Source organism: Coturnix japonica, chromosome 3, assembly GCF_054131305.1.
Source record: "Coturnix japonica strain WE chromosome 3, WE-NBRP24, whole genome shotgun sequence".
In the NCBI taxonomy this organism is placed as follows: domain Eukaryota; kingdom Metazoa; phylum Chordata; class Aves; order Galliformes; family Phasianidae; genus Coturnix; species Coturnix japonica.
Window position 1 is genome coordinate 102,817,242 of NC_140665.1, and position 12,854 is coordinate 102,830,095.

General features: G+C 40.2%; 1 protein-coding gene across 2 annotated transcripts in view; it reads right to left on the reverse strand.

Moving 5' to 3' along the window:
- Window positions 1-12,854, reverse strand: part of SUPT3H (SPT3 homolog, SAGA and STAGA complex component) — a 242,448-nt gene that overhangs the window by 49,989 nt on the left and 179,605 nt on the right. For both annotated transcript variants that reach the window (XM_015859910.2, XM_015859909.3), the window contains exons 7-10: window positions 5,158-5,233; window positions 2,541-2,653; window positions 1,909-2,016; window positions 1,184-1,372 (exon numbers count right to left, since the gene is read on the reverse strand). In XM_015859910.2, coding sequence (XP_015715396.1) covers window positions 1,184-1,372; window positions 1,909-2,016; window positions 2,541-2,653; window positions 5,158-5,233 — 486 coding nt within the window. The remainder of the gene's footprint in view (window positions 1-1,183; window positions 1,373-1,908; window positions 2,017-2,540; window positions 2,654-5,157; window positions 5,234-12,854) is intronic.

Consider the following 12,854-nt stretch of genomic DNA (forward strand, 5'->3'; position numbering starts at 1 on the left):
CTGAACATAAACTCACAAAACTGGTGAAATACGAGGTATCAAAAATTCAGTCTCCAGCTAAATTCCTGTGCCTGGGAGTAAACTCAGTAAAGACAGTAACTGGCTGCAGGCACAAATATGGATATTCAAGTGCAGTATTAAAAAAGAAGAGGAAAAAGCAAGCTGAAAGTCTTCAGAAGGGTTTTATAACTCATTGAAAGTTGGACCTACTGGGAGTATCCACTGCCCCAGTGAAACAAGAGGGAGAAAATAAACCTTTTCTATCTGTCAGTATAGAATCACAGCACGGCCTGGGTTGCAAAGACTGACAGTGCACACCCAGTTCCAACCCCCTGCTATGCGCAGGGTCGCCAACCAACAGCTGAGGCTGCCCAGAGCCACATCCAGCCTGGAAGTTACAGGTAAAATTTCATGAAAATGAGTATTGATTGCGTAGAAGAATAACACAGATGAAAAAAATCGTGTCACTGTATTTCTTGCAGCAAAATGAGTACTGCCATCACTATTCCCAACCCTTCCCCCCCATCCTAAAAAAAAAAAAAAAGCCTTAAGGGAATAACAAAGTTCTTCCGAACCAGTTTATTTAATCAAATCTATTTCCCTTGTGGTTTTAAGGTACATAGACCTCTCTCACACCGAATATCCAGGATCTGCAACAGAAGACAGGAATTGTAATATTTACATTTCATGGACTGAACATGAGACGTCCGTATTTTATGCAAAGTAAACAAATATTTAGCTTGAATGCAACCAATTGGCATAGAAATAAAGGAGGTCAGGCAAAGTTGTTATAGGCAAAGAAGGCAGTTGCCTAAGGCTGCTGAGAGCAAGGCAATCACAACAACCTCTTTGCCTACTTTGCTTACACTTTGACCCTCCAAACCAACTCTTGTTGTTTATGTCGGTGAAGGGGGGTTATTTTGGGTGGCTCTGCAGCTGTAGAGGAGCAGCTCCTCTTGGAAGCAACATCTGCTGGCGTTACTAAGAAGTCTTACCCTAATTCTGACAGAAATAATATTAGTCTGTATTTTTGCCCCTACTCCAATGCTGGCAGTAACACAACTTAAAATTAACGTGAATTAATATTAAATTAATAATTATAAATGACACAATGATATCCTCAATTTTTATTTTATTTAATTTTTTTTTTTTTTTTTTTGCCTTTTCTTTCATGCTTCGGTACCTTTTTTCTTTTCCTCTGTTTGGATTTGGAAGAGTCCTGCCCAATCCCTCCATTCCCCAGCGCTCCCGACGGTGTTTTCCCAAGATGCTGCTGCCCCGCAGGAGCTGGTGGGGTGGGTGTAGGGGGTGGTGTGTTTTCAGGAGACTCAAGGCCAGTCTTCACACCTGCAGCCTGCCCTAAGAGATGTGGCTGTGAAGACAAGATGTCCAACAGCGGTTTATAGAATCAACTCACAAAATGGTTATGGCCTTCTTAGATCTACTATTAGAAGAGATGTAATACAGCATTGTTGGCTAACTCGAGTGATTGCCATTGCTGTTTCACAGCAATGCATGCCTTGCAGAACTGACTGTACTTGCTTCTGCCGACAAATATGGACATGAATGTTAATCTCCCAGTATGCAGCAGAGAGAGCCTTCAATAGAGAGGAAATTTCCAGCAAGGAAAAGAGAACTGACAAATAAAACGAATTTAACATTTGGAGCTATAGTTTAATGCCTCTCTTCTTACATCCCTCACTCTGTTAATGAACTCCATAGCAGAAGCCCAAGTAAATACCAGGTTTTAGTAAAATCTATGTAGAATGCAGCTACCAAATAACAATACCTATGTAGAAGGCAACTACCAAATACACATAATACTATATGTAACTCAATAATAGAATACATTTATTCACATTCCCCTGCATTAATCATCATATAAATATGTGAGAAAGCAAGATATACCTCAGTAGAGTTGTGATACTGTATGAAGGTGGCAGATATGGCATGACTGAATGGGTCACCGGCCTTAGGAGTCATGTCTTGTTTAACCAAAAGGGCCAAGTCCACCAACTGCAGAGGCAAAAACAGCCAATAAATACACTGATTTATGCATCATGAACCCAATAGCAACAAAAAAGAGATAGGATGAGTGGGCTGAGGTAGATTATTCTTAGTGTTTCTCAGTAGAAAACAAAATTTGTGAAGCTTTTTAGCCTAAGGAACCTCCCTTTTCCACTTCTGCAAATATACAAAGTGATTTATCTACCCAAGAGGGCTTGGCTTGGCACTAAGGTGACATTTTGTTTTCCAGGAAATCCTGCTTTTCAGTCCAATTGTGCAATCAGCTTGAATGAACCTCAGCGTGTTGCCAAAGGTCACATAGCAAAGTGTGTGGTTTCAGTTTGGATCTGAATAAAGCTCGTGCTGAATTCCACTCCCCTCTGTTAGAAAACATTTCTAATTGTGTATTGTCAGATGGGTGACTATGGTACAGCACACATCTGCCATAGAGCAAACTGAAGGACAGGTAGGGATTCAATTAGCCCGCCTGGCCCAGTTAGTCTATCCCAATTCATGCCCAGCTGCTCCCTTACCTGTGCCACAGTCTCATATGCTAAATAGGCCAATATCTCCATTGCAACCGCATTTGGCTTTATCTCCATACTGCTACAATCCAACCAGTCACGAAACTTGGATGCTTTCTTTGCTGCCAATTCAAACCATGGGGGAAAAAGGAAACATTAGTGGCAGGTAGGCCAAAATAATGCAAAAATACCATGAATGCAACACTGAGAGTCAAGAAAGATAACTGTCTCATACACAACATTTTGGAAACCCTTAAGCAGGAGAAAGGAGAAGAACACTGAGGAGATTTCAAAAGGATTTAACTCAGAGGACAGCAGACAGAATAAATCTGATTTGTAATGTATGGTGGTAAAGGAAGCAACAGGATTGCATTGCATCTTTGACAAATGACAGAAAAAGGCGTTAGAAGAAACCAACCCAAACCTGAGGTTTGGAGCCCAGATAAAAAGGATATAATTGAGTTAACAAAGTGAAGACAGACGACAGACAGAAGAAGAAACTGGAAGTCCTGTGCTGTACTGAGTGGGGATTAGGTGCCGACAAGCCAGCCAATGTGATTTGTGGAGGAGTATTTTTTAAATTGTGAATTGGATGTAAGGACATACTGTAGATCTGCAAACGATCAACATTCAGACAAGAGCTTCACACTGCTAATGGATGAGATCACTCAGGAGAAAGTACAAAGGAAAATGTGGAGCAAGGCAACGCAAGAGACTTGCTGAGAGGATAAAGGAGATACCCGAATGGAACTGAAAAAGCATCATGGAAATTCACATGAGAACCAAAAAAGGGATGAGCTTACTTCAGCCAGAGGAAGGCAAGCTGGTCACAGACAGAAACTAGTCATACAGAGATCTTAATATGAGCTGTTCGTGAGGACAGGACAATCACAATGCAGTGAATACCCTGTATTCACTTAAAACAGCACTTTCAAAGACTGTCTCCACTGAGGACTAAAAAGCTAAAGAGAAGGCAGGTATCAAGCAGACACAAATGTCAATAGAGATTATTTTTTAGGAGGGAATGAGATCCCACAGTGCTTGAGCCTTTGGTGGACCTCTTATTCTGCCTGCACACAGAATGATGTGGTGCTGTAGTCAGGAATATACACTGCCAGAACAGACTTCTACAAGTCCAAGATGCAGTCTCCTGTGACCTAACTTTCAACCATTTATATCACAGTAAAAAGGGCTTACTACTCGAAACAATAAATTTTCATTAATAAATTCAACTTCTAATAAAATAAAATTAGCAAAAATAACCTTTTTTGTTACTTTGGAACAAATGTTCTGCTTGGCCATCAGCATGTGCTATTCAGTTGAGTTCATAATACGCAACTGAATTTGGTGTGAGTCTGTTATTAAGGACTGTGATTCTCTTATTCTTTAATGACACTAAACTTCAGTGAAAAAGAAGTGTATAGATACAGTCATTTAAGAACACTGTTGAAGTACCATTGAGGTTCTTTTATAAATCACAGTCCCCTGGTCAACAACATTAGATTTGTTTGTGCAAATTAAGATTTGCATTTGCTCTCTCCAGATGACTATTTGGGGGGGGTTAAAATGACTTTATCACAAACCTCTCATTGGCTGAAGTCACCCTGATCTGAAGTATCATTCATCTAACAGCTCACAGATGTGTGATGCCAAATTACAACCGAGCTCACAAAACATTCTGAGTTAGGAAAATAAATGCTTACAAAACGTGTTTTCCGACATTTGCTGACACAGAACAGTGTCACTTGTTTGTCATAAATGACTCACTCATTCTTCGAACGTAAGTGTCCTGCTAGGACAAACAAGATAAGTTCTCCCATTTAAATACATCATTGTGTTCAGTGCGTGGTGTTGGATCATGTGCTGTTTTGTCATGATTTTTAAGGGCTCCCTAACCTCTCTTTTTCTGACATTCGACCTTAAACCTTAGTCATCACTTAAATGCCTCTGTAATGATGTTTTGCTACATGATCAAGCCCATTAATTTACAGCTCATTATAGTTGTGGCCCACAACTACTTCTAGTAAGTTGGTTTTCAGTGCTAGTAATGCCCTAATTCTGTCATCATGTTATTAGTGTTGGAATGGCATATACTGATGAATTTGGCCAACGCTGAATAAAATCCACAGCAGGAGCTTACAGCTTAAAATAGAAAAAGGCTCTTTAGTAAGTTTTTTGTGTCACTGTGGGTGCAGAAATAAAAGCAAAACTTGCTGCTCTTCTCTTATTTTAGATGCGTTCCTCGGGACCTGCAACCATGACGTGTTATTAATGTGCTGCCCATACCAGCACCACGATAGACTTCAGGCAATAGTGGCTGTTTCAGCCCATTAACTCCTTACAAGTTCTGTCTTTGCAGCAGTCCCCAGCAGCCCAGTAACTGAGTCTGGTAAACCATTACACAAAATACCCCATTAGATAGCCTGCAACTATGCAAAATTAACCATCCCCAGGAATTATGAGGACAGAGTATTTTTTAAATTATTTTTATTGCTTTATTTTTATACTTGCATTATTGTGGGGAAAACAAAAGTGCTCTCAGAGGAGCACGAGGTTCGGCTGTTTTCTCTATGGCATGAAATAACAGTTGAGCATCTGATTACAATACAGTCGTTATGATACTTACAAAAACTCAACTGCCGACTTTCACAAAATTCAGCGTACTGGACTGAATCCATCATCCGTGTTTGTCTTTCTGCTCTCTGACAAAAGAGTAGAAGCACATGATGAACCTTATTCCAGCAAGAACTGCATTCCACAACAGAAATTAAAGCAGCCCAGTGCCCCTGCCACCACCATCAAGTAACCCCTCCCCAAATTAAACGTGCATTGACCAATTTCGGCTGTAGAAATACAATCGCTGACTTCTCATTCGCCAGATTCCCAGGGGAGCGTGCACACTTTCAGTTTAAGATTCTGCCATAGGAGAAGAAAGTAAATTAGAGTTTAAGAAAAGTGGGTTAAAATGTTCACTGATGGATCTCTTCAATAGGGGCAGAGCTGATTTTCACAGGGTAAGGATCTGATCTCTAGAAGAGATTGAACTGCTCAGATACTGGGGGCAGGAAGCAGTAGTTAAAGAGAACAATTATCCTCCTCAGATGGGGACAGTTGAATCAAATCCCTTAAACAAGAAAAGTATATTATTTGTTTTACACATTCAGTAAAGGAATGTAACCACCTTCCAAAAACAAAAGAAACCATTAAACCTGGTGAGAGCAACACTATAGTTCAGAATGCAGAGCGGTGTCAGGAGTGGCTAATGGCACTGCTGTTAGTCCATACAGCTCAAGACCCCCTGAATGCAGAAGGTGAAGCACAGTTGTGCTGGCATTACAAACAAAAAAAACAACCAAAAAGCACACACTAATTTTGCTCTGCATCCCTGAGCTCCTCTATGTCTGATGAACTCAAACTTGCAGAGAACATTAATCTAATTTAGCAGAAAATTAAAGGGCTGTTGATGAGAGTATATGAAGACAGGTAATGCAAACAACATTTGGCCTTAAAACTTTCTTATTAGAAAAAAAATTTCTATTTCTATTTCTTATTAGATTTAATAAGAAATTAGATTAAATTTCTATTTCTTATTAGAAAAAAAAATAATAAAAAAAATAAATCAGTATTTCAAATACTGTTTCTTTCTCTGTTCTCTGCCTGTTACATTGCTCTTCTATGACTGCCCAATCCATTGATCAGAATATCTCATCCACAGACATCACATTCAATCTAGTTGTGAATGGAACCACCTGCCATTCAGGAACACACCCTCCTTCCTTCTTACTTTTCATCTCAACCCATTCCATCATTTCTGCTGTACTTTGACTCTTTGTCAACTGGATATAAAACATTCTCTCCAAGTACTTTTCAATACTTCTATGCATTCTTCTGGCATCTTGACTGCATTTTGTGGAGCTGCTTATTCAGATAAGTAAAACTTTTCAGCCAATCTATTCCAGCAAGACATTAAGTCTAAATTTATTTTGTATTCTGTAAAAATAAAGGTCACAACAACTTCAATCCTCATCTACCATGATCAGAACAGAGATCTGCTTTGCTTCTGAATTAATTCAGTCATATTTTTCAAGACAGAAAGAACTACCAGGATCATCTAATCTGATCTTCTGCATAGTACAGGACACTTCTCACATAATATACTAAAGTTCAGTTACAGGAATTCTTACATAACTTTACTACGTAGGATCATAGAAACATAGAAGTTATTCTACATCTTCAAAGGCCATCTAATTTTAACTTAAATATTTCACATATTAAGAGATTACATTCAAATAATTTAGAGTGTAACTTTCTTTATGCAATATGGTTAACATTCTGCAATCATCTGTGTCTTTGCCAGTCACAAACTCCTAGTTGGACACTTCCAGACAATGATGAAATAATGTAACCATTGGTAGGTAATCAGATGGACTAGAAGTCTCTACATGTGACACAGTTTCCCTGAAGTTTTACACATCAGCATGCAGGCTTTTTCTGGTAAAGAGCAGCACTCCAACAGAACTGAAGTCCTCTTTTATCAGTATAAAACCAAGTCTGCTGAGAGTCATTCCTACACAAAGAAACAGTGAAATCCTATTGCCATGCTGCCTTAAAGCAATCTCAGCCTGAAACCTGAGTAAAGAAATGACATGAATTATGCCATCCCACCAGTTTATCTAAATGTATTAAATATATATGTATATATGTAGTTTTCACTCCCTTTACAGTAGTACTAGTCATTCTAAGCAGTTAAGAAGCTGAGTTATGTGGCGCACAGCAGAGTTAAAATACTTCACATGCTTTCCTTGGAACATGCTGAAGGATGCAGCAGATAGGACCTGGCACAGTACAACTATGCTTAGTCGTCCAAAAATGTGTTGCATTATCTCTCTCTTTTAGCATAAAGAATTAAAAAGAGAGAATAAAGAGAGACAGAAAAGAAGTTCAGTGTTGTCAGCTGCCATCCAGGTTGGAAAACAATCTTATTTTGATTCCATTTCAAAGCTGTCACACTTGACATATCAAGGTCTTTGTGTTGGGGAAAAGAAGCCAAATGTTAACTTGCTTACCAACTATTCAGTGTTTGAAGGAAACGTGCTGAGTAGCTGCTAAGCTGGAACATTTGAAGATGGTGTGTGGCATGTTTGGACACCCCTGTGTTTGGCAACAACGTTAATGACAAGGATGTTGGCTCCCAAACTGCCTGTGTATTCATACTGTGGCATGATTCCTTGATTTCTGAATACCACCTCATGGTGCACCTATTGCAAAAGGAGTTAGGTGACCGCTCCAGAGTAAAAGCAGATCTCCAGCTGCAATTATAATCGGACAAATAAAACAACTTTTGAAGGGTTCAATATTGAAAGGCTGGCAAGAAGATAGATAGTTTTGCTACTGGCTTAAATTCTACCAGAATTTCATCTGGAGTCCAGCATCTTCTAAAGATTTAGACAGAACAATTTATGATGATTATCACAGAATCATAAAATGATAGAATGGTCTGGGTTGCAAAGGCCCACAGTGCTCATCCAGCCCCAACCCCCTGCTGTGTGCAGGGTCACCAACCAGCAGCCCAGGCTGCCCAGAGCCACATCCAGCCTGGCCTTGAATGCCTGCAGGGATGGGGCATCCACAGCCTCCTTGGGCAACCTGTTCCAGTGCGTCACCACCCACTGCATGAAAAACTTCCTCCTCAGATCCAACCTGAACCTGCCCTGTCTCAGTTTCAAACCATTCCCCCTTGTCCTATCACTGCCCACCCTCATGATGAGATGACTGCTCCAAAAACACACACTGATTCGTGCTATTGGTGGTAGGTGAATGGTTGGACTAGATGATTTTAGAGGTATCTTCCAACCTTAACGATTCTACAATATGCTGAAAATACATTCTTATTCTCTGGATCTTGAAATTCTCTGAGAATTACCACTATCTGAGGTCTTCTGCTATGTAAAGGAAAAATGTCCTTTTCCAATAACAGTTGAATTGGCTAACAAAGAAAAAAGGCATTTCATGAGTGAGCAATTTCAAAGATTAATCTTCCTCAGAGTTTTATACAGAAAATAAAAACGTCACTTGGGGAAAGATCCATAGAACTGGTAACACTAAACTTGATTCGGCCATAAAGCACAGACATAAGGGAGGTTTTTATCATTTTTTGCCCACCTCTTATATAACATACCATACATTCTGCAGTAAACATTAATCTGAACAAATTTGCATAGCAAATAAGGTCTTTGATGTAATACTGTTTATGAAAGCTCACAAGTGGAAACTTTCTCGAATCTTTGTTATTAAAAGATAACATGAGGTCTTTTTCAGACAGATGAAGATGATTTCTATGTTAATAGAGATGTCCTGCTGTGGATGGTAACAAATGCAGATCAAAATAGACTTAAAAAAAACAAACAAACAAACAAACAAAAACCACGGTATTTTCTGTTTAGGGACAAAAGTAAGAATTCATTTGATGAAGGTAGGTATCTACAGCATTTTAATTACTCATCTAAAGTTCTTTTAGTCAAAAAAAGATAATAAAATACTTTCAAAGACCGGCTTCTTCCTCAAACAGACGTTACCAATAGGTCAGATGAATCACATCTGTGTGTTTCTCAGTAGTCCATTAATTGCAGACATCAGTGATGGAGCCCTGTGGACACTGGCTTGGGTCTCCTTTACAGACGTGTCTGAAACGCCAGATGAACCTCATGACTGAAGGATAGCCTTGCCAGCACAGCAACACAAAAGCCAAGTCCAAAGAGTGACTCAGTAAATTTAGTTCCTGCTCTGCTCTCGAAACCATATAACAAAGGAGGCTTTGTACTATGGGCGTGTGTTAACTCTCTCCATCTTCCTCTAAGTATTAAAAAATGAAAGCTAACAGAGCAGATAAGTAGCATGAAGGGAGCTGGCAAGACAATCTTAGATTATGTAAAAATTGCAAGGGAATTCTAAAGAACGAAATCTAATGGAAGCTCGTAGACAATAACAAAATTAATGGAATAATTCCCAGTAGTCATGATCTCAGTGCTAGAGGAATAAATAACAGTGACCTCCTTATAGGAACTCACTGCTGCTCTAATATTTCCCTTTGAACATATGCAAAATCTCCACACACTGTATTTATTTGAATCAGCTCCATATCACATCCAAATTCCTTGTCTGAATTTATTACCGTGAGTCTGAAATGTGGAGTTGGAACCTGTAAACGAAACATTTCCAGTTCATGGGGTACCTTTGATTTCTGCAGGAAAATATTTTTCCTTTTCTGTTACTATAAGCATCGTCATGAATTCTGTAATACTAAGCATTAAATTTACAGCTATCTTTTACCAGAGCTTTCCAAAAACGGTAAAATATTTTGGGATAAACGATGTTGCCACACTTAAAAAGTGATGTGGGATTTATGAATATATGAAAAAGACTGAACTTGCCTCACTCTTCTGATTGGGGACACTGTAACACCTTTCTGTGGTTTCCATCTGGCTGTACATCAAAACCTTTACATACCGGGTTAATATTAGGATACTTTTATGTCTTCTGGAAAGCATTCTTCCAAACACTTCTCCTAACTCTGTACTCATTCATGGATGAGGTTAAACTCAGCATCTTACAAGAAAGGCATTCAGTCATCAAACCAAGCATCACCACACTGCCCAAGAGATGCAAACAGCAAGGCACTCCCTTCTGTATAATGAGATTTACATTTTGTTCCGAATTTACAGTCAAAATCAGTGACAGAATCTGTTTAAAAATAAAACGTTTGTGGAGGTTCACATGTAAGTAAAAGGAAAAGACCAAGCCAGGAAAAAAAAATAAAATAGAGCATTTCTTTTAATTTTATGAACACAGATGTGGATAAATGAATAAACTAAAGAGCAGACAGATAAAAACATTCTTTAAAATGTGTATTCACTTAATTGGATTCTTGTAGCTATTATATTATGCACCATCTGAAAAAATCCTCAAGTGTCTCTCATCCTGATAATGTTTCTCCACCATTACCAGCAGATTTGGTTTTGGCCCCAGTTTAGGAACAGGCTCTTGCATCCAGAATAGGTCTTAATAGAATAGAATCACAGAAGGTCCTGTGTTGCAAAGGCCCACAGTGCTCATCCAGCTCCAACCCCCTGCTGTGTGCAGGGTCACCAACCAGCAGCCCAGGCTGCCCAGAGCCACATCCAGCCTGGCCTTGAATGCCTGCAGGGATGGGGCATCCACAGCCTCCTTGGGCAGCCTGTTCCAGTGCGTCACCACCCTCTGGGGGAATGTCACGGGTTACTTAGATTTACCTATGCCTGTGACAGGGGAAGCCACCCCGTGGGCCCCCCTCCCGGGGCCCGGAAAGGAGGGGGAAAAAGGGAGTGGGATAAAACAGCGACAATCTAAGGAGGAAAAACTTATTTTACTAAATATGATACCGAAATACAAGATAACACAATATAATATAATTGAGGCTAACAAATTGAACGAAACAGAGAGAGAGAGTCCCCGAAAACCGAGAGGCCTACTGTGAACTCTAGGCGACACGGCTGGAACGCTTCCCACTCTCCGAGAAGTTCGAGAGAAGAAGGAGGGCACTCCAGCCTGGGAACGAGATTATACAGCGTCCTGGTCCCGTGACTTATCATTAACCCTGTTGTTCTCTGGGATATGTAGTCTTCTTCTGTGGACTGCACATTCAATAGAAGTATCCATACTTTACATGATGTTATGATGTGGAATACTGATACTGATAGCAAAATTACAAAACCATGACATTCCACCCCTTATTCTACATTATTACATCATGGTAAATATATATATACATATATATACACGTATGTAAAATTATGATAGCTAAACAGTAGAATTACATGTAACATAACTAAATGTACAACTATAATAACTAAAATACACTACACATGCAAACATATATACATATAAATACATAAAATTATTGACTGCACTCCCCCAGCATCAAATTCCCTTGTGGCACACATTGAACATCCCCATCCTTCTGCATTACCCACCAAGTGCACCCAGGTCCCTGGGCAAAGACAGTTCCACGGATAGGTTTGTCCTTTCCAGAAGCTGGAAGGACCCAAACAGCTTTTCCCAACATGTTCTTTACATGTACAACAGGGACCTTATCTCCTTCTACAGTGTGTAGGGGGCTAGATTGACTAGGACCATCACGATTGACAGATCCTCTAGTATTCACCAACCAAGTGGCTTCTGCCAGATTCTTCTCCCAGTGCTTAAATGTTCCGCCACCCATTGCTTTCAACATAGTTTTCAACAACCCATTATATCGTTCAATTTTACCAGAAGCTGGTGCATGGTAGGGAATATGATAAATCCACTCAATGCCATGATCTTTGGCCCAAGTATTTATAAGGGAATTTTTAAAATGTGTCCCATTATCAGATTCAATTCTTTCTGGGGTGCCATGTCGCCACAGGACTTGTTTCTCAAGACCTAATATGGTGTTTCGAGCAGTAGCATGGGGTACTGCATATGTTTCAAGCCACCCAGTGGTTGCCTCTACCATGGTGAGTACATAACACTTACCACTGCGAGATCGTGGCAAGGTGATATAATCAACCTGCCACGCCTCCCCATATTTATACTTTTGCCACCGCCCTTCCTCCCAGAGAGGTTTCATCCTTTTGGCTTGTTTAATTATGGCACATGTTTCACAATCATGAATAATCTGCGCAATAGCGTCCATGGTTAAGTCCACCCCTCGGTCTCTGGCCCACTTATATGTCGCGTCTCTTCCTTGATGACCTGAGGTCTCATGAGCCCATCGAGCTAGAAATAATTCACCCTTATTCTGCCAGTCCAAGTCAATTTGAGCCACCTCAATTTTGGCAGCTTTATCTACCTGATGGTTGTTTTGTTGTTCTTCAGTAGCCCGACTTTTGGGCACATGTGCATCCACATGACGCACCTTTACAACCATATTCTTTGTTCGGGCAGCAATGTCCTTCCATAATTCAGCGGCCCAAACAGATTTACCCTTCCGTTGCCAGTTGTTTTGTTCCCACCTCTGTAACCACCCCCATAAGGCATTTGCCACCATCCATGAGTCAGTATAAAGATACAGCATTGGCCACCTCTCCCGTTCAGCAACATCTAAGGCCAGCTGGACAGCTTTTACCTCTGCAAATTGACTTGATTCTCCCTTACCTTCGGTGGCCTCTGCAACCTGTCGTGTGGGGCTCCACACAGCAGCTTTCCATTTGCGATGCTTCCCTACAATGCGACATGATCCGTCTGTGAATAGGGCATATTTCTTTTCATTTTCTGGTAATTCGTTGTATGGTGGGGCCTCTTTAGCAC